Below are 22,678 nucleotides of genomic sequence, written 5' to 3'. Positions count from 1 at the left end.
TTTTCAAATAGCACTGAGAAAGTGAAGTTTTAAGATTATGTTTACACTTCACTTAACGATGCCATAGCGTGTACAACCAGACAAATGGGTTTTCTTTTGTTTCAGCTGAGGATGTTACAGGTAGGAAGTTTTGGAGTAGTTTGGGGTGAGCTCCAAAGATCAATTTTTGGTCCTGTGTTGTTTACTTGTTCTGTTAATGATTTACTTGAGGTGTGCCATCAAATCAATATTTACCTGAATGCAAATGATGCTGTATTTCCTGATTGAGCTCTAACCAAGCAGCAAGTTGATTTGGGATGTATAAAAAAGTGGACTGTCCTCTAGCATGTACCCTTGTAGCAGTTTTTTCCTCTCCTGCAGCCCCTCCTGATGGTCGATCTGATTCTCCTCTTCTCATGAGTTGGCCCTCCAGCCGGATCACTTTAAAGCAGTGGTTCTCAAACTTTTGTACTGGTGACCCCTTTCAGATAGCAAGCCTCTGAGTGCGACCCCCCCTTATAAATTAAAAACACTTTTTAATATATTAAACACCATTATAAATGCTGGCGGCAAAGCAGGATTTGGGGTGGAGGCTGACAGCTCATGATCCCCGATGTAATAACCTCATGACCCCTGAGGGGTCTTGACCGCAAGTTTGAGAACCCCTGCTTTAAAGCCTCTCCCTGTCTAGGGTATCAACATCCCAAACAGATCATGTCCCACACACTGTTGGTCATCCAGACATCTTCCACCTCTCCAGGGCTCCTCTTCCATTCCCTCCTCTCTCAGAGTAACAGCCCTAAGGTCTCTCCCTGGAGTCTTGTAACCAAACTTAAAAAGCAAAACACAAACTGAAACAAAAGAAATTTCTGTCCCCTCCCTTAGGCAGAAACTTTTAATCCATCCCAGGTCCTTCCAGCCTTCCATTCTTCTGCAGAACGCTGACTCTCAAGAGTTATCTTCCTCTAGTCTTGTCTCTACTCGGGATCCTCCACTCCCATCTACCCACGAGGTTACCTGCCTGTCAGTTTGCCTTCTCTCAGGCTGATTCCAGGCGTCTCCTTCACGCCTGCTGTCATCTCCTATCAGGGCATATCCCAGAGTGTAAACCTCCCTCCTGAAACACCTCTTTAGTTGAACACCTCCTTGGGTTTCTTCCCTGGAAGCCCAGGTCCTGCCCTTTTGTCAGGGCTCATGGCCAGAGCGTATTCCAACCTGGTAGCTTCTCTGTATCTCTCCAGGTTCCACTCAGAGCAGGTCTGCAGAATTCTTTCCCTCTCTCACTTCAGCCACCTTCTGACCTGAGCTTCTGCTTCCTCTTCCTCTTTCTTTTTTTTTTTTTTTTTTTTTTTTAATAGAAACCATCCTGCTCCTCCTCAGCTGGGCTTCATCTTTGATTAGGCCTGTCCCATACTCCAGGTGCAATCACGTGTGTTAATTGGCCTCTCAGGCCCACATTAACCCTATAATCACCTGAATAGGGTAAACAACCCCTCACAGGATGATGTCCTGAGACAGCTTTTTTCAATAATTCATCCTAAGTGGCAGCAAAAATGGAATATAGTATTTTGGTTCTAGAGTCAGATGTTTCCAAATGGGAGAAAATATATTGCAAATATTTCATTAGTATAATAAACCCTGAAATGAAACATCTTCTTTCTAAGGGTGTCCTGGAACAACCAGAAAGAGGCAGCACCGGGATAGGGGAGCTCCTGTGGGTGGATTGAAAGGAGGTGAGAGAGAGTGTGGTTTTTCACATAGACACACAATGGTGAGAGACCTGTGAGAATGTGGGAGCGAGGCTGGCATTTGGTGGATATTGTTAGGGACTAGAGAGGGTTCACAGGCAAAGGTGGCACTTGTAGCCTGCTCTGGAGGTCCCTTGTAGCCAGCGCTTAAATTCTCAAAGATTATTTACCAGAGCCCCCCCATTCGGGGGTCCGGGCTTTAGCACCACAGGAGAAGCGGGGGCGCCGGGGCTTAAGGCTTCAGCCCTGCAGGAGGTGCTGGGCCTCTCACAGGTTTGAAAATATTTACCAGAGTTCTGCTATGCTGGGCTCCAGCTAAATTTACGCCCTGCCTTGTAGCAGTGGAACCCATTCAATGTCTACCTGGGGGTTTGGGCAACACAGAGCTGGGAATATGATGGCCTGAGGATCGAATAGCTTCAGGTGACATTCCCACCCTGCTCCAAATAAAACCCATACATATAGGGCTTCCTAGGGTTCAGCTTCACAGGTAAATTGACTAATGAAAACAGAATATCCACCTCAACTCCAGCCTGCTGGATCCGAGGGCCTTCCTGTAATTTCCCCTACCTCCCTCTGACCAGAGGGTCAAGCTTCTCTCCCTTTCTACCCTGTCAGAGGTAACAAGCTATACATGCTGTGATGAGTCCGCAGAATTTACTTATCAGCTTTACTCAGGGGGTAGCTCCTGTTAATAGGGCTAATTTGTTGACCTAACAAAAAAGCGCCCCCAATCTCTGTGTGTGGTTGTAGATCTTGCCACCCTGTTCCAGTGGGCTTGGGTCCTGTTGTGGTGAACTGGGGGAGACTAAGCAAAAGAAAGCCATTATTAAGCTTAGGTCAAGGCAAAATGGACTCCTCAGGTACACAGAGCATCAGCTGGCAGGGACATTGCTCTTTGACTCATGCTGTTTAGTATAGGATCAGGTTTCAGAGTAGCAGCCGTGTTAGTCTGTATTCGCAAAAAGAAAAGGAGTACTTGTGGCACCTTAGAGACTAACAAATTTATTTGAGCATAAGCTTTCGAAAGCTTATGCTCAAATAAATTTGTTAGTCTCTAAGGTGCCACAAGTACTCCTTTTTTTTTTTTTTTTTTTTTAGTATAAGATCATATAATAATACCACTAATAATACCACCCATGATCAAGTGATGGATGACACCCCCAACTTTGCATATGTAACTGCCTCGGCTGGTCCCTGGCTGCTCCCTCCCCTTTGTTTGCTGAGTCATCTTGCAAACCAGATAATCTGTCCACCAAACGACTGTCAATTATGTTCATTGTTTTTTTATATGATTTGTGTAATGGAGGCTTGGGATCGAACTCTACCCATATCCCTAATTTCTGACGCAATGTAAGGAATGGAGAGTCCGGGCTGCATTAAGTTTTAGTTCCTCCAGCAGTTGTTTCAGGAGATAACACAGACATCTGATCTTGGGCTTTAGAAGTTGAAAAGCCTTCCAGCTCATCTGCTAAACGGATGTATTTGGCCTCTGTAAGTCAGCGCTATTTTCTTGTGAATGATCTTAGAGATCCCAGATCATATTAAAATGTGGTTTGGGGTGTATTTTCTAGAGATGGTCCCAAACCAAAACACTCAAACTCTGGAAAACTTCAAACCTAGTTCTAGAGCCAGACTTTGCAGCCCAGTCCCAGCTCAAACAGTTTCTGAAAAGCTTTGTCCATGATTTCCCTGTGCATATCGAAAGGACACTGGACTAAATCTCAGTGTAGCAAGTAAGGCAACCCACAGATCATGTTTATCCCTGAAATTGCTTCAAGAGTCCAATTGCAGGGAAAGGTGTATGCATTTGTGCTTATTTAGTCTGTGGTTCTTTGGTTGTCCCGGGTCTCATGGCCTAAATAATATAATCATTTATGTTAAAGCAAAGGGAGCAGATTCAATAGGGCCTGCACACTCAACAAACAAGGCAATCCTTTGGACTCTTGTCACCAACACTGTCCTCTCAACTGTGGCCTCAATGCTTTTGTTTGTTTCCTGGGGGATTCTCCACTTTGCAACTGGAACCCTCAAACACTCTTCATTTTCCCTCCTTCACAATCCTTCTCAAAGCCCTTCACTGCAACCACAGATGAGGACGGCTGTATATGGATCTCTGCTTTTATATGCGTGTTGTGCCAGACCTAGTGGGCAGACTGCATTGGGCAGCTTAGCAAGGTAGAAAATAAATCTGGGTCACTGGGCTGACTACTCACAGGAATTGAGCCACTAGGTCACTGGACCAACTGAATGCAAATAACGGTATAGTTTACGTGATGTCTTGTTATTGGGGGTTAAATTTAAGTTTGACTCTCTGCCTATAAACTTTTTTGGCATTAGCTTAAGAGAATTCTGTTAAAAAAACAAACCAACAACATTCCACAGTGATACCTTCTGTGTTAGTCTACCTCTTGGGTTATGTGGTAGAACTCAGGATAGCCTGCAAGTCAATCTGTGCATTGCGCTGTGTTGAGGATTCTTGCCTTCAGGTATATGGTTTATATTGTTTCCACATTTTGTGTATACTTTTAATGATCACTTTTCCTTTCTTTAATCCTATGCAGACTCATAAAGATATTATGTTTTTGGTTTTTAAGCGGAGAGTCCTGCCCGTGCCCCACTTTTGGCAGTGTTTTGATCTGTTCTTATCCCTGAGCTCTCCTGTAGTCTAAGTCTGTTCTTCTCTTCGTGAGCACAGGCTGTATGTGGGACTGTGAGGCAGGATGGTGGTTCTCAGAAAGGTAAGTCAGATGCTTTGCTCTGGTGTACTGGTTAGTCTAGAGCAGTGGTTCTCAACCAGGGATATGTGTACCCCTGAGGATACACACAGGTCTTCCAGGGGGTACATCAACTCATCTAGATATTTGCCTAGTTTTACCACAGGCTACATAAAAAGCACTAGTGAAGTCAGTACAAACTAAAATTCCATACAGACAATGACTTGTTTATACTGCTCTATATACTATACACTGAAATGTAAGCACAATATTTATATTCCAGTTGATTTATTTCATAACTATACGGTAAAAGTGAGACAGTAAACAATGTCTCAGTAATAGTGTGTTGTGATACTTCTGTATCCTTATGTCTGATTTTGTAAGCAAGTAGTTTTTAAGTGAAGTGAAAGTTGGAGGTATGCAAGATAGATCAGACTCCTGAAAGGGGTACAGTAGTCTGGGAAGGTTGAGAACCACCGGTCTAGTGGGGGATGTTGCAGAAAGAGGTGAAAAGAAGTCCATGGGAACTTAACGCATTTCACTTCAGAAGTAAAAGCAACAAAGAGCCAATATCAACTAAGCATCAAACAACATCTTCCCAAACAAAATTACAGAGATACAACTGGTTCTGTTTATTGGGCATAATGGTTATTTTGGGCAAGCTTGTAGTATCCTTGCTCATGCTGAGTTGGTGCCTTACACCACGAGCACTTCCACTGAAACCAATGCGGCTCCTTGAGAGGTAAGGTTCCCTTCACCGTGGGTAAGGGTTCTGTTTGCAGATGGTATGCTCCATTGGCTGGTGCAGAATTTATTGCAATAGTGCTTTACAACTGTTTGTCTTTTAATGTAAACCAATAACATATTTTAAGAGGGAAAAAAACCAACGAGGTTTAAATTACTCCATGGTAGTAAATGTTTTGGAACCGACTTGGAATAATATGCAACAGAGCCAGATCCTCAACAGGTGTAGCTCCATTGAAGTGGATGGAGCTATGCCAGTTTACCCCAGCGGAGAATCTGGCCTATAGTCTTTATTCTACTTGCAGCCAAGTTTTGACCATTGGCATAAAACCAGTTAGGCCAGATGTGGCTGATCCTGTGTGGGCACATGGGATAGTGGAGGGGAAAGTGCAAAGGATCCCGCTCTACCTTGCAAGAGGCTGCAGTGATCTTGGTCTTTGCATTCTGTGGACACAAGGGCTGGGGGAGTGTTAGCACCACTAGCCGTGCAAGATACTCCAAAGGGGATGTAGTGCAGGATGGAGGGATTCGTCATGCCTGGCAAACAGCAGCCAGTGCTGTCTGGAGCATTAGCTATACCTCTCTAAAGGAAGTGTAGAGTCAGCAGAGGAGAGGGGATAGCTCAGTGGTTTGAGCATTGGCCTGCTAAACCCACGGTTGTGAGTTCAATCTCGGAGTATGCTTCCCTCCTGTGGCACCATAGGCATTCTGCCTGCCTGTTTGCTCTGTAGACAGAATACTGACTGGAGCTGCCCCAGGTGTGGTCCTTCATTGATGCCAAGGTAGGAATTTTGCCTGAATAAGGAGTGCAGGATTTGTCCCCAAGGAAGGAGCTGATAAATGTGCTAATGTTTCCATGTGCAGATTATTCAATTGATCGTTGAGGGAATGCAAAATTAGAACTTACTATCACAAATCTCTGAAAATTACCAGGATATCTAGTCAACCCATCAGCGTTATCTTGTCTGAAGATGCCCTCCTACCACTTTTCCAATACTGCTTTGTCTTTGAATGTTTTTAAGTAGCAGAAATAATAATAAATGCACATACAAACTATATCTCATTTGAGAATATCAAAGCACTTTGCGGACAGTCGCTGAGCCTCAGAACTCCTCTGTGACGTAATGTAGTTAGATAAGCAGTGTCATTGTTATAACTTCTGTGCCATTTCTGCCTATAAAATGGCTATCCCAAATGACTTGTCCAAAGTCACATAGCAGGTCAGTAGCAGAGCTGGGATTAGAACCCAGGAGTCCTGACTTCCTAACCTGCTTTAACCACTAGATAACGCTTCGTCCAGGCAATAGGCACTGGGCCAGTTAAGCACAGTAAAAGAAATCCCACAGTTATTAAAACCAGGAGATATATGCTAAGAGTTAGTTGGAGCCTAGATGTAAAGCAGTACTTAACAGTAGCACTTCCTTCTCGCCAGGGTGATCATGTATGGCTGGAATCCTTGTCCAACAGTGAATACAATGTCCCTATTGGGGCAGTTGTGAAGATCTCTGACTCAGGACAGATCTTGGTGGAGGATGATGAAGGCAAGGTAGGCTACGTTATAACTTCCTCAGCAGAACATACTTAAGTTTTATGTAACATGGTGAAGAACAAGAGATGGGCCTGAACCAAGCCACAGATCTATTCCTGAATGTTTTGGAGTTCTAGGGTGAAATCCAGATCCCCTTTAAGTCAGCTGGGCCAGGATTTCACCCTTGGAATCTACACCCGGATACAGAACTGGCTGTTGTGGCTAGCCTCTTTCATTATAATGGGCCAAATCAAAATTCTGGATATCCAAACACCCTCTAACTTTAGTGGAGTTCAGAATCTGATCTGGATGTCATGATTCAAGGCCAGTCTAGTGTATGGCCCATCAGAGCACTACAGAACTGCAAGAATCAGGCAGTAGTACTTGCCAGAGGCAAGACATGGGACTTGATGAGCCAATGGTCTGGTCCTATCTCCAAGCCTGTATTTCTGGGAGGTTATAGTCTCCGTGTAATCCACAGCAGCTGAATTTGCCACAGCGAGTACTTCTTGTCCCACATTTGCTGGAGAATTGTGCTCCAGCATCTAAGTTCTCATTCCATTTCTAGCCTTCATGATTGTGCAGAGAACACTGAGAATAAGAACTGAGCACAAACTGATGCAGTGTTGTGTTCCTGCACCTGCAGCTGGCTTGCAAGGATAGTTCTGGAAGGTGTGAATGGCTCCATTCATCTCAAGGGATTGTTGACTCTCAAACATAAAGATGACACTTTAAATGGCATACTGTTAACTGTTTCACTGCTGATCTTTTTTAAAAATCAGAAACATCCAATGCCTGTGCTTATCCAATCCAGAAGCCCAAGCTTCTTCCCACCCCTTCCTGATACCCAAAGCCCAGCTGTCCCCATCCCAGCTCCCAAACCTCAGGTTTCCTCTCAACAGTTTTTACGATGCCGTTATGCTTTGTCAATTCCCAAATCTGCAGCAAAACTGAAAATGTGGGGACAGCGTGAAATCACTAACTGAATTTAATATCAGGATGTGGGCTACTGAACTGATTGTTTTATTCCTTTCCATATTTCAGTTAAAAACTTCCATATTTTTAATTTAAGTGTAGCTGCCACAGAAATTCCACTGGAGCATAAGAGAATCCAGGGCTGGCTCACCTATCTTGATTCAAGCATTGCATGCTGGGTCATAGTCTCAGTGGGCTTCACCTATGTATTAAAGATAAAGCTGCTGCAATCTGCTCTGGGTTATGCCAGCTAAACCCACACTGTGCTAGTGTGAGTTACACTCAGGTTTTCTCCACGGCAACATGGCTCCCTCCTTTGGATGCCCCTGAGCTAATGTACAAAATCCCAGATGATTAATTAAAAGCTGTTGTGTTGTTCTATTTAAGGAACATTGGATCACTGCCCGGAACATCAATGCTGTGCGTCCCATGCATCCCACCTCTGCACAAGGGGTGGAAGACATGATACGCCTCGGGGACCTGAATGAAGCAGGCATAGTGCATAACCTCCTTATCCGCCATCAGGAGCACAAAATCTATGTGAGTGCCAAGACAAATGGGCAAATCTCAGTCAAGAATAAGAAACGAAAAACAGCACACTTCTGTCAGGGGGACAACTTGTCAGCCAAGGGGCAGCCTCTGACACAAGGCAGCCTGATTTCCTTTGCCAAATATTGGACTGAGAGAGCCTTAGTGTCTCAGCAGTTCTGAAATTCTCCCTTTTCTTCTCTATAACTGATCTCATCCTAGCACCTTGACTGCAAGGACAAGAGCTGGCACCAGACTTTGAAATCATGGAGTGACTCGACAGCGAGATGCATGGACAGCAAGAGAGCTGCCTTTTAGTTTTCTGCCTAAAGTGAAAGTTACCAGTGGTGACTCTCTGACTGTCAATCCAGACATTAAGACAGATATCAGGTCTGTGGTACAGCATGCAGTTAGGAAATCAACATACACTCTGCTAGGCTAATTTCAATATTCACCTGAGGAAATAATCTATTAGTCCAACCAGATGCTCTATTTGTTATTGTTGGCAATGGTATGATCTGGCTTGTCTTTAGGTTCAATTTGATCTTTATTTAATTGTGATGCAATGAAATACATTGAGAGGAATGTTGGTCTTGTGTTTAAGGCACTGCCTTGGGACTCAGGAGATGTGGTTTCATTTTCTGGCTTTGCCACAGACTTCGTGTGTGACCCTGGGTAACTTAACCCACTTAATTTCTCTGTGCCTTACTTCCCTATCTAGAAAACAAGGATATAGTTACTTAGTTTCTCCCACACTTTGCTCTGCTTGTCTGTTTGGATTGTAAACTTTACAGGGCAGGGGCTGTCTTACAACATGTTTATGCAGTGCTCAGGCAGTGCCAAATCAAGCCCTGATTTTAATAGGTGCTACACTACTATAGCAAATGTAACAATGTAAAGTAAATGTAACAATGTAACCATTACAATAATAAACCCTGGCAGTCATATTTTGAAGCTCTTGTATGTAATCATGTTGCATTTATATACTGTAATGCCTTTCATCCAAATGGATCCCATTTGGCACTTTATAAACTTTACCAAATGACACTATATACACACAGACACATTTCAGTGATAGGCAAAATAACTGGGGTATGTACACACACACACACACACACCAATTATTTTGCCTACCCCTGAAGTGCAGCCACATCTGGGGTAGAATACAACAGCTGTTTAACATCACTTAGCAACATTTCACAACAGTTAATGGTAAGAAACGAAAAATACCATATCTGGTTGAGCTAACAGAGATTTTAACCACAGTGTAATTAACTGAGCTGGAATTTGGCCAGGTGATCATGGTTAGTATCTCTTCTTTTGCAAAAAGCACCAGTGGGATCCTTAATGGACCAGTATTGATCAGGAGCACAGCATTGTGTCTCATTTGAATGACCCTATGTCCAGTAGCATAGTGCCCAGTTCAATACTGATTCAGAGGGAAGAGTGCAATCTACTGAGTCATCAACCCACAAGTTTCTGCAGCACCCGGGGTTTTCCCTAAGAGTTCCTTATCCTTTCCCGAACCTGCTTAGCTTATGAGCTCTAACGAGAGCAGAGCCCAGGGTGGCTATGGCTTTGTTCTGCTGTGTCTGGATTTGATGTTATGGGTAACTCTCTCCTCTTTCAGACCTACACAGGCTCTATCTTGGTCGCAGTGAATCCATACCAGGTGTTGCCACTCTACACAATGGAACAGATCCAACTCTACAGTAACAAGCGAATTGGGGAGCTGCCTCCCCATGTCTTTGCCATTGCAGACAACTGTTATTTCAATATGAAGAGGAATAAGAGAGACCAGTGCTGTGTTATCAGGTAACTGGATGAGTGGGTGGGACTAGTGGTGGTAGGTTTACCACCGGGATTGGACAGAGAAGGGTTCCCAAAGTGTCTGGAGAGGTGACAATCTCTTCAGTCCTTTGGGGAGGCATAGATAACACCAGGAAAATGAGAAGAGAACATTTGCTTTTTTGCTGTGTCATTTTCAGTTAGGACTCAGAAATATTTAGTCCTGAACGTGCATTTATGTATCCACGTGACTGTATAATGTGTGTCCAAGCATGTCAACTATGTTTGCCCAAATGGGTGCATACATAACATTTTCATGCACAGCTTCAGAGACAGGGCTGATTTCACCCTGCATATTTGTGCTGTAATTTTTGTATTTGGACCCTTACTGGAAATATTTTGCAAGAAAAAGGGATCAAGAGACTGCTCCCTTGCACATGTTTATATTTCCAAAACCCATCATTTCCCCTCCAAGCCCTCTGAGTGCAGCAGGACATTCTACACAAATAGTCTCTTTATAAATAGATGGAAAATGGGAAGCATGAGTACATTGTCCATAGCAGGGAAGGTACCTTTTTTACCTTCGGAAGGTAGCCATTATGTTTGAAGATTAAATTTAACTTTCTGAAAGGAGAGATTGTCTCTGAGAAGGTTAATCTCCCCTCCTAAAACAAGACAAGAGAAACGTTATCTTTTTCCTACAAAGGTATTCCCTGTACTTGTTTTCTGTTCATATTTTGTGCAAGGAGCTGGATAATCTCAATGCAATGATGTCTCTTGCTAGCAGAGGAGATACTGGGAACACGAAGTTAACATACTAAAACCAGCACAGATAGTACAATAAGGTACTAAAGATGAAAGGCCAAATTTTCCCTCTCCTTCACGCTGGGGCCAATCCACTGGCATCAGTGAATTTGCACTTGTGTAACTGATGGAACAGTTTAGCCCTTAACATTTTAGTATGCAGAATAGCTTCAATTCAGTGAAAGAGACATTGAAAGGTAAGCCTCTTACTCTCTACATGAGACTCAGGACAGTCCCACAGTATGGAGAAGATCTGTGAATTTTTACCCTGGTCTGCCATTTTTTCCACTGTAGCAGAGAAAAAGAAACCGAGACACTAATTTACCACATGTATGTTTTGGATTCCAGTGGAGAATCTGGAGCCGGGAAGACTGAAAGCACTAAGCTGATACTGCAGTTTTTAGCTGCTGTCAGTGGCCAGCATTCCTGGATTGAGCAGCAAATTCTGGAGGCCAACCCCATTCTGGAAGGTAGGTTATGTAGCCAAGACGCCTGATTCACCATAACACCAGTGATTTTGATGGATTTATGCCAGTGTAAAGCTGGAGTAGTGCAGTAATGTCTCAGTGCACAGCAGCTGAACTCCTTAAAGCCTCAATGATGTAGTGATTGACCAAGGAATCTACAAGGAATTTTGGCAAAGTCTGCAGAGAGTTTTCCCCAAAATCTGTGTGGTTCATCTGGGATTTTGCCCCAGATCTGCAGGGTTTTTGACTCAACCCTATTCCCATATGTTAAAACTAGATATTCTAAGACACAGGGAGAGTCGTTCAGCATTTTTTAAAAGCTCGATCTATCGGTTTTATCCAAGAGAATATTAAGCAGTGACTTCATCATGGTGTATAAGTACCTACACATGGAAAAGTTTTCAGATTAGTCTTCAATCTAGCAGACACAGGCATAACAAGATCCAGCCATTGGCTAGAAGCTTAAGCTAGGTAAATTCAGGCTAGGAATAAGGTGCAAATTTTTAACAATGAGGGTAATTAACCATTGGAACAGGTTATTTGGAGCGATGGGTTCTTAAAATCAAGACTGGATGTCTTTCCAAACTATATGTTCTAGCTCAACCACAAGATATGGGCTTGATGGAGGGTGTAATCCAATGGCCTGTGTTATGCAGGAAGTCAGGCTAGATGATCAAAATGTTCCTTTCTGCTTTTAAAATATGTGACTGAATAGGATTTCTGGAGTGAGCTGCTCATGTTAGTTGAGTTTTACTGGATAGTCCTCTGCTTTGTGGATGAGAACTCTGTAAATGTTACTTTCACCTGCATTTTTAGGACAAGTGCCAAGTGTCTCAATTACCTGAGTCATTGAAAGGCAGTCTAATGATGGGCCTGGCTGCTTTGTGGCATTTCAGTGCCATGTGAGATGGCTAGTTTGCCTGCTCAATCCCTGTGTCTACCTCTGCAGACAAAAAAAAGGCTTGCATGGGCTCCTAAGTGAGTCCCGTACAGCATTCTCAGCTCAGGGAGAGTCTCCACAGGGATGAGGTCAGGGATTGCTTCCCTAGGGAGGCACAAAAGTTTCTGTGGGTGTGGGGCACTGAATTGGGAACCTGTGGCAAGGTTTTGATGGTTGGGGTTGGGAAGGGCTTATTCAAGGTGTGACAGGCTTGGTGTCAGGGTAGGGCTAGTCTAAGCAATTGTGGGAGGGATTTGGGAACAGGAAGGGGTCGTGCTGGGGAAAGATGGGGAAGTTATGGTGAGGGGTAGGCATGCACTTGCACTAGTCTGTAGGAAGGTGTTTGGCTGAGGGAGACTGTATCTTCCCACAGGATCTTCCCACAGCTTTGCAGCCTCCCTGTTTCCCATGCAGAGAGATCTGGTGTCCCCTCCCTACCTACATGAGATATTTAGGGCCCATTTGCTCTCATGCACAGCTGTCTGCCTCTCTGTTCAGCTGAGTGTAGGATGGAGTCTGGGGCCTGTCATTCCCAGTGTGAGTCAGATCACACAGCACTGGAATCTGGAGCTCACCAGGTGAAATGCCAGCAGCAAGACCAGGTAGTCTGAAAGTGAAGTTGCCATGCCCTAAGCAGGAGTAAACCCAGTGTCTGTCTCTGTCCTACACTTCCTCCCCTCACCAGCCTTTGGAAATGCCAAGACAATTCGAAACGACAACTCAAGCCGCTTTGGGAAATACATCGACATCCACTTCAACCAAAGCAGCGTGATCGAAGGAGCCCGGATAGAGCAGTTCCTTCTGGAGAAGTCCCGGGTTTGTCGGCAGGTAAGGGTTAATCTGGGAGTCAGTGCTAACTCTACTCCTGTTTTATGACACCGCACTGACAGGCCTGTCCCCTGGGGTACTTCTCTCATTCCAGGCTCCGGAGGAGAGGAACTATCACATATTTTACTGCATGCTAATGGGGATGAATCTGGAGCAGAAGAAGATGTTGAACCTGGGCACTGCTTCAGAGTACACCTACCTCACCATGGTAAGATGCACCTCCCTCTGCTGCCATTGCCTTGAGCACGGGGTTCCTCATGCTGGGCCGCTTTCATGTGTCACAGCAAAAGCAAGTGCAAGAGGGCTGATTCTCACATAGAAATGGCCATGCCTAGAGTGAAAGAAGAATTAACAGTAAGGATGTTGTGGGCTCAGCTGCAGTGTCCTCTAAGCTTTTATTGTACTGTATCCATCACTGGGTGCAAGCTATGGCCATTAGAAGCTATCCATCAAGAGCAGCCTTAAGAAAGACCAATAGCATCTTCAGTTGGCTCCTCAGTGCCCGCCTTTGCACTGCAGTCCAGTTTCGGGTAACTGCCATTGATCTCCCAGCAGGGAGAACACAAGGCCTGGATGTATTTTTCAGAGAAAAGGAATTAACAGGTACAAAATGTTCCTTTATTTCACAGCTGAAGCAACACCAGTAGCCATGGTCCTTATTTGTAGTGGGCCTTGCAGAAATAACTCAGTAATGTGGTTCTCTCTCTAATCTGGGCCAGTTAATGTAAACTTCCCAGTCTGTGTTTATGTTTTCCAGAGAGTTTCCCTTGTTGGATGTGGGGATTCATCTTGCGGGAGACCGCTGAAAGTACTGAGTGGCTTAACAGCACCATCACCATTGACTTTCAGTGGGATTTGTGCTTCTACGCAGTTTTGGAAATCCCACCCCTAGTCTGGCCAAGTTCTTCACGCTAAAAACATGAGCTGAGCTGCTTTGCTCTGTGACTTGGACAAAAACGAGGAAAGGAGGAATTAGGGCCCAGTCCTGCCCCTGCTGAAGCCAGCAGGATTCATGCCACAAACTTCAGTGGGAGCAGGGTTGGGCACCCAAAAAAAAAAGCTGCTCAGGCTAGTGGAGGCTTTTGTAACCGTAGGCCTGAATGTTTACAGAAAGCTGTGGAACTCTGTGTTAAAGGATGGGAAGAATCTCATTAGCTAGAACATGCCTGCAGCTCCTCTCGGCCATTCGCATGCACTACTGCTATGGGCTCAAATGATGCTGCCCCTAAAGGAAAGTGCCCCGTGTGCCATTGGCCCAGCGAGTGGGAGCAGATTCCCCAGCTCGTTAATTATAGGAATGGAATGACTGAGGACAAAGTGATAACGCGGTCAGCGCTTATTACAGCAGTGCAAGCGCTGTGTATTCCATGAAGGGCTGAAGTCCTTTTAGCTCAGTGATGAGTGCTGTAAAATATTTAGATAGGCAGATTAGACCCTGCTCTCACGGTTTTTGTTTTGCTCAGCTATTGGTACGAATAGCTATTCTTAGTGCTATAAATAGAAAAGCATATAAGGACACTTCACTCTTCCTGCTGCCACAGCACTGCATTGCCCAGGACTCACTGACCCAGCAGACATGCCCTACAATATGGGCCAGCCCTCAATGAGTTATTTATATGGAAGGTAGCAAAGGGCAGAGCCCTGAGCTGTGCCAGGCAGACTATTGCTGGAGACCTTTCTCATGTTGTTTTTGGATTGTGCCACTCAGTGTCTTGTGCTAGATTCTAGTGTTCTGATTTTGCAAAGGTATTTTCTACCACTGTCCCAACCCTGCCTGTCTTTATTTCTCAAACTGGGGGTTACTGACTAGTGCCAGGGGATGTTTGTACAGGGCAGAGGAGAGCTACAACAGGGGCAGGGAAAGAGACGTGACCTCAAATCTGCCCTAAGAAACACTGCAAATGTATCCCATGGTGACAAATAGAGCAGTGGGTGGACTGCTGAAAGTTACGTCTTCTCTTTCACTGCTCCAGAGCAGCCTTTAATGTAGCTGGTTGTTGAAGCAGCCCCTGGCCTAAGCTTCTCTCTCCTCTTCCCAAGTTACTCAGCTCAGCCATGGAAGCATGTGCTGTTTGACCTCAGAGACCCACTAATGGATGGCTCATCCCACTACTGACAGAAAGGTGTGTAGCCAAGTGTTTGACTACACTCACGGTTCGCTCATAAAAATATTCAGGAAAGCCAAATGCATTGTCTAAAGACAACACAGCACAACATGAAAAGGAAACATCTATTCTATACCCTTCTTCCAGAAAACCATTCTTATCCCACAGCATGTTCACCTTACACAGTAGGTGTGGTTCAAAGAACCATCCTCAAACTTCCTTCTGTTTATATTGTGCACGTGTGCCAGCTAACAGCCCCCTCTATTCACTTTAAGTTTAAGTCTAACCCACTTGTTAGCTAGGTTTGTCCCTGGTAGCTCTCTATACTTTCCCATATCTCGTTTTGAATGCTGCATTCCAAGTGCTGATGAGCCATGGAAGTACACCCTCCCTGTACTTGGCACACAGTTTATTCATGCATCTCTGCTTTGACACGTTTCCTATGTTCTAATGCCAAAGCTGACTTCAGTTTTGCAAAGTGGTGTACAAGGCTTGACATGGGTGAACAGAACTGTGGGAAGAGCATAAGCCATTTGGTTAACATAACTTCTCCCACCACCCATGTACATAATGTATATTATATTAGTATCATGCACATCATACCTATTCATGTGGTGTATACTATGCCTAACAGATGCATATTGGCTAACACCACTCCAAGCAATGTGTCACCTTCTTTTGAGTGGGAGCGAAGAAAGAAACTACCATGGAAAAGGGAAATTAAAAAATAAAATAAAATACAAGAGTTTGTATCTTGGGTCTGTATCGAGCAGCCCACGGGGCAGTTCTGTTATATATGTTTTGTTCTACAGCCTAGAGGCTGCTATGCTAGGTCTGTATTAGTACCCAGACGGTTCCCCTGTCCCATGAATGTGCTGTCATGCAGGGTGCCTGCACTTCTTGTGATGGCCGTAATGATGCAAAGGAATATGCTCACATCCGCTCTGCTATGAAGATCCTCATGTTCTCAGATTCTGAGCACTGGGACATCAGCAAGCTGCTGGCTGCTATTCTGCACCTGGGGAATGTCGAGTTTGAAGGTAAACACAGCACTGCTTGCAGCTAGGTCTTCCCTTCGTCTCAATGTTTAAAGTCTGTGGATCACTATCTGCCTTCTTGTCTAAAGGCCAGCTCGTGGCTGTCTGCCAAACAGATGTGGATGGCGAGTGGGGGTGTTGGAAGGGCAGCAGCTGCAGACAATAGAAGTACTGGTGGGTGAGCCAACTGAATTCTGTTCTGAGAGGTGACCCTGTTACTGTTTCCCGGGGGTGGGGGTGGGTGAGAAAGCCTGGATTTGTGCTGGAAATGGCCCACCTTGATTACCATGCACATTGTAGGGAGAGTGGTCACTTTGGATGAGCTATTACCAGCAAGAGAGTGAGTTTGTGTGTGTATGGGGGTGGGGGGGTGAGAAAACCTGGATTTGTGCAGGAAATGGCCCACCTTGATTATCATACACATTGTGAAGAGAGTGGTCACTTTGGATGGGCTGTTACCAACAGGAGAGTGAGTTTGTGGGGGGGGGGGGCGGAGGGTGAGAAAACCTGGATTTGTGCTGGAAATGGCCCAACTTGATGATCACTTTAGATAAGCTATTACCAGCAGGAGAGTGAGTTTGTGTGTGTATGGGGGTGGGGGGGTGAGAAAACCTGGATTTGTGCTGGAAATGGCCCACCTTGATTACCATGCACATTGTAGGGAGAGTGGTCACTTTGGATGAGCTATTACCAGCAAGAGAGTGAGTTTGTGTGTGTATGGGGGTGGGGGGGTGAGAAAACCTGGATTTGTGCAGGAAATGGCCCACCTTGATTATCATACACATTGTGAAGAGAGTGGTCACTTTGGATGGGCTGTTACCAACAGGAGAGTGAGTTTGTGGGGGGGGGGGGGGGGGCGGAGGGTGAGAAAACCTGGATTTGTGCTGGAAATGGCCCAACTTGATGATCACTTTAGATAAGCTATTACCAGCAGGAGAGTGAGTTTGTGTGTGTATGGGGGTGGGGGGGTGAGAAAACCTGGATTTGTGCTGGAAATGGCCCACCTTGATTATCATGCATATTGTAGGGAGAGTGGTCACTTTGGATAAGCTATTACCAGCAGGAGAGTGAGTTTGTGTGTGTGGTTTTTGGAGGGGGGTGAGGGAGTGAGAGAACCTGGATTTGTGCAGGAAATGGCCCACCTTGATTATCATACACATTGTGAAGAGAGTGGTCACTTTGGATGAGCTATTACCAGCAGGAGAGTGAGTTTGTGTGTAGGGGGGTGGAGGGTGAGAAAACCTGGATTTGTGCTGGAAATGGCCCAACTTGATGATCACTTTAATAAGCTATTACCAGCAGGACAGTGGGGTGGGAGGAGGTATTGTTTCATGATCTCTGTGTGTATATAATATCTGCTGCAGTTTCCACAGTATGCATCCGATGAAGTGAGCTGTAGCTTACGAAAGCTCATGCTCAAATAAATTGGTTAGTCTCTAAGGTGCCACAAGTACTCCTTTTCTTTTTGCGAATACAGACTAACATGGCTGTTACTCTGAAACCTGTTACTATTCTCACTGTGAGACAAGGTTGGCAGGCCATAAAGAGGTCCCCTCACACACACTGAGGCATTAAATAACACCGTGCCCTGGCACGAATGATAATGAAAAGGACTCTGTGTGCTAGGGGGAAGGGAGAGGCTGAGGGCACCTCTTCACTGGCAACGTTAAAGTGCTGCCACGGCAGCACTTTAACATGGCTTGTGTAGTTGTGGCAGAGCGCTGGGAGAGAGTTCTCCCGGCTCTCTAAACAAACCACCTCCACAAGGGGCGTAGCTACCAGCACTGGGAGTGCGGCTCCCAGCATTGGTGCACTGTCTACACTGCCACTTTACAGCACTGAAGCTTGCAGGGCTCAGGGGGGTGTTTTTTCACACCCCTGAGTGAAAAGGTTGCAGCGCTGTAAAGTGCCAGTGTAGACAAGCCCTGAGTCAGGGTTATTGTGGAAACTCAGAATTCTCTGAGTTGGGTTTGATTCAAATTGCAGCCTTAGCATTGCACTGAATGCATTCTGTAGGTGACTCTTACGTCCTCTGTTCCGTGCGATCTGATTAATCTCTTAGCTTGGGAGCTTCTCAGGGCAATGGCTTTCTCACTGGGTCCAGGTCTACACTACAGACTGCCAGCAGAGCTATGCTGGTCAGCGGTGTGGATTAACTAAACTACTAACACTCTGCTGGTGTGGACATGGCCTGTGTTTCTATACAGTGCTCTGCCCGAGATCCTGCTCCTGGCTTTGGATAGTACAGTAATACAAACAGTAACAATACAATCATGCACCATAGTGGCAGTGACTTGTACTGTGTGTGTATACTGAGCTTTGCGGTTTCCTCTTCCCAGCTGCTGTGTATGATCATTTGGACTGCTCTGATGTGCTGGATTCTTCACACTTTTCTGTAGCAACCAAACTGCTTGAGGTACTGGATTCTCGTCTTCTCTCACTAGCTCTCTGGTTTGTTCCCCCTTCTGGGAGGGTGGATTGTTGGCACATGTGCTTCTGTTGAGGGATTGTTTATGGTGTTTTCCTTTTGTGCTGTGTCCCCTTGTCGCTGCTAATGCTCACAGTGTTGCCCCTCCAAACTGAGAGATCTTTCCCGATATAGGCCCCAGGAACAGCTATTTTTTTCTGTGACAGTAGGCCACAGTACCGGTCAGACAGCATGTCTCTGCTTTCCCCACTTCTATCTTAGTCTCTTTTTCCTGAGTCAGACTCCACCCATATTTGCCAGGTCTGCTTTATCTACATCGGATGACCCAGCTGCAATGATTATTCCTATAGGTGGACTCTGGAGAACTGCAAAACAGCCTTACAAACCACTCGATCATCATCCGAGGAGAGAGCGTGTCCATGCCCCTGAGCGTTGTCCAGGCTGCTGATGGGAGAGACGCCTTTGTGAAGGTAAAGGAGTTCACCCCCTCCAAGTGTGCATTGCACTGATGTTTTTCAAAGAGTGGGAATGCTTTCAGAGCTGTGTCTACAGACTCTCTCAGGGCCTGGTTCTGCAAACACTTATCACTGGGCCCTAGATCTTGCTACACTGAGCGTGCATGTTGGCTTCATTCAGCACAGCAAGCACTAGGCTGACTAGGGTTTGCATTATTGGGCCCTTACCTCCTTTTTAACTCTTCCACAGGGGATCTATGGCCATCTCTTCTTGTGGATAGTAAATAAGATCAATGCTGCAATTTTCAGCCAACCTTCTCAGGATTCTAAAAGTTCCCGTAGGTCCATTGGGCTTCTGGACATCTTTGGTTTTGAAAACTTTAACACCAACAGGTAGGATGTTCCAGATTCATTTCCGTCAGGGAAGGTGACAAATAGCAGACATAAAGGTAGGGAACAAATGAATTAATTTGCTCATTCATTGTCGTCTTCGCGCTCAAAGTAAAGATGGTGTTTGCTTCCATCACTGAATTTTCCTAGCGATGATCATGATGCACATCCCTGTGCTGACTTTTCCTGCCACACAGATGCCATTACCTCTGCTGAGCTATGTTGCACGGGACAGGGGTTCTCCAACTTCATCATAGCATGAACCACATCTTAATGGAGATCATGTTGTGGATACCTCAGGTTCCTATTCCCTGCATGCTTTCCTCTTGCCCAGTCCTCTCCTGTACATGGTTTCAGGCGCTTGATTTCCCTGCTCCTGTGGACATGCTGCCCAGATGCCTCTTCCTCCCTGACATAATGCCGATTGTCTCTTTCCCATCTCTCCTGGACATTCCTCTCCCACTGGTGGCCTCAGGCCCCAAGAGCAGCTTCTGTTTCCTCTTAGATAGTAGTGGCCCCAATGGAGGCAGCTAGACTCGCTCTTCCTCCTTGTGTCCAGCTCCTTCTATGGGCACTGAGGCTCTTTGGCAGGGAACCAGCAGGACACAAGGAGGAGAGCCAGCACCATATAACCAGCCAGCTTTCCACAGACCATCAGTAAATGCTGTGCAGACCATGAACCACAGGTGGTCTGCATATTAATGTACCAAAGATGCTACACCTGGGATAAGGCCCAGGGAGCATGTGATCAGTATCACATTTCTGTATGCTACCTTTAATGGAATATGTGATAAATCTGTCTATAGTATGATGGTGCCTAAAGGTCACAGTCCAGATCAGGGCCTCATGGTGTGCAGACACACCAGCTCCTTGCCCCCAATTATTTACAAGACCAGATGCAAGATGCGTGAGTGACAACCAAAAGGAGGGAAGGTGGCAGAGAGGACAAGAGTAAAAGGAATCCGATCACACACCTATACAGGTTAGCTAAGCACATACAGGCTAGCTAGGCACACAACCAGGAAGCTCCTATGGGTCTCTGTAAAAACAAAACAAAACATAAAATGAAACAATCTGTCCTGCCAGCCACACACTATATGAAGGAGTCCATTGCATGTGGGTTGTTGGGCATGGTGACATGTGCCCAGATAGAACAACATACACCAGGTGTGTTCGTTAACAGTATGAAATGGTATCACCTAAACTATAACAGTGTTCCCTGTGTGCATGTATCAAATATAGAGTGTCAGATAATACTGTCCAGTGAAAGTGATGGTACCAGGTAACATGGAGATGACAGTGGGTCCTCATGCTGTTCCCCTGCAGCTTTGAGCAGCTCTGTATTAACTTTGCCAACGAGCACCTTCAGCAGTTCTTTGTCCGCCATGTCTTCAAGCTGGAGCAGGAGGAATACCTTGCTGAGCACATCTCCTGGAGCCACATTGACTTCACAGACAACCACCAGGCTTTGGAAGTGATTGCACTCAAACCCATGAACATTGTCTCCCTCATTGATGAGGAAAGCAAGTTCCCTAAGGTGAGAGCCTTATTCTATCTGGTCTCTTGGCTTCACACAGAGGGCAGCTGCCTAGGAAGCTCTTCTGGAGCGACTGTGAGCTGGTAAGACCCAGTGAGAGTCATCTCCCCACAGAAGTCCCTTCACTACCTTTAATGTCCTCTCCAGTTGCAACCCAAAGGGGAAAGTCCAAGAGATTAAAACTCTTGTGCACACTGTAGATGGTTCTCTGGTTGACTGTGTGCTGGACTGTGCTTACAGCTGGGAGGAGTTGCTGCTCCGGAATTCTTCAGGGCCAGAATAATTTGTGGCCCTTATAGACTCATAGATTCCAAGGCCAGAAGGGATTACTGTAATCATCTAGTCTGACCTCCTGTATAGCACAGGCCATAGAACTTCCCTGAAATAATTCCTAGAGAAGATCTTTTAGAAAAATATCCAAACTTTATGTAAAAATTATCATTACAAGACAATTGAGAATCCATGACAACCCTTAGTAAATTGTTCCAATGGTAAGTTACCTTAATTGTTAAAATGTATGCCTTATTTCCAGTCTGAATTTGTCTAGCTTCAACTTCCAGCCATTGGATCATGTTATACCTTTCTCTTTTAGATTGAAAAGCCCATTATTATATATTTGTTCCCCAGGTAGATACTTATAGACTGTAATCAAGTCACACCTTAATCTTTTCTTTGTTAAGATAAATAGTTGAGCTCTTTGCGTCTATCATTTTACAGCATGTTTTCTAATCCTTTAATCATTCTTGTGACTCTTCTCTGAACCCTCTCCAATTTATCAACATCCTTCTTGAATTGTGGACGCTAGAACTGGACACAGTATTCCAGCAGTGGTCACCCCAGTGCCAAATATAGAGGTAAAATAACCTCTGTGTTCCTTCTCAGTATTCCCCTGTTTATGCATTCCAGGGTCACATTAACTCTTTTGGCCACAGCGTTACACTGGGAGCTCATGTTTGGCTGATTATCCACCACAACCCCCAAAGCTTTTTCAGAGTCACTGCTTCCCAGGATAGAGAGTCCCCCATCCTGTAGATGTGGCCTACATTCTTTGTTCCTAGGGGTATGCATTTACATTTAGCCAAATAAAAAGCATATTGTTTGCTTGCACGCAGTTTACTAAGCGATCCAGATCACTCTGAATCAGTGACCTGTCCTCTTCATTATTTACCACTCCCCCAATTTTTGTATCATCTGAAAACTTCATCAGTGATGATTTTATGCTTTCTTTCAAGTCACTAATAAAAACATTAATGAGTGTAGGGCCTAGAACAAATCCATGCGGGACCCCACTGGAAACTCACCCACTCAATGACAATTCCCCATTTACAATTACATTTTAAGACTTATCAGTTAGCCAGTTTTTAATCCATTTAATGTGTGCCATGTTAATTTTATATCGTTCTAGTTTTTTAAACAACATGTCATGCCTTATAGAAATCTAAGTATATTATGTCTTTTACCTTTATCAACCAAATCTGTAATCTCATCAAAAAAGAAATCAAGTTAATCTGACAGGATCTATTTTCCATAAAGCCATGGTGATTTGCATTAATTATCTTACCTTCCTTTAATTCTTTATTAATCAAGTCCCATATCAGCTGCTCCATTATCTTGCCAGGGATTGCAGTCAGGCGACCAGCCTATAATTACCCAGGTCATTCCATTTACCCTTTTAAAAAA

General features: G+C 44.9%; 1 protein-coding gene across 1 annotated transcript in view; it reads left to right on the top strand.

The window, feature by feature from the left end:
• The first annotated feature begins 4,450 nt into the window (after nt 1-4,450).
• The window catches only part of MYO7B (myosin VIIB), a 79,155-nt gene continuing 60,927 nt past the window's right edge, over nt 4,451-22,678 (top strand). Inside the window, exons 1-12 of the mRNA XM_077826215.1 lie at nt 4,451-4,468; nt 6,621-6,734; nt 8,079-8,231; nt 9,850-10,034; nt 11,160-11,281; nt 12,904-13,046; nt 13,141-13,254; nt 16,038-16,191; nt 18,528-18,604; nt 18,967-19,086; nt 19,322-19,464; nt 20,788-20,998. Of these exons, the coding sequence (XP_077682341.1) occupies nt 4,451-4,468; nt 6,621-6,734; nt 8,079-8,231; nt 9,850-10,034; nt 11,160-11,281; nt 12,904-13,046; nt 13,141-13,254; nt 16,038-16,191; nt 18,528-18,604; nt 18,967-19,086; nt 19,322-19,464; nt 20,788-20,998 (1,554 nt within the window). The remainder of the gene's footprint in view (nt 4,469-6,620; nt 6,735-8,078; nt 8,232-9,849; nt 10,035-11,159; nt 11,282-12,903; nt 13,047-13,140; nt 13,255-16,037; nt 16,192-18,527; nt 18,605-18,966; nt 19,087-19,321; nt 19,465-20,787; nt 20,999-22,678) is intronic.

Source organism: Eretmochelys imbricata, chromosome 9 (genome assembly GCF_965152235.1).
Source record: "Eretmochelys imbricata isolate rEreImb1 chromosome 9, rEreImb1.hap1, whole genome shotgun sequence".
Lineage (NCBI taxonomy): Eukaryota > Metazoa > Chordata > Testudines > Cheloniidae > Eretmochelys > Eretmochelys imbricata.
This window is presented reverse-complemented; position numbering and strand designations above follow the sequence as displayed.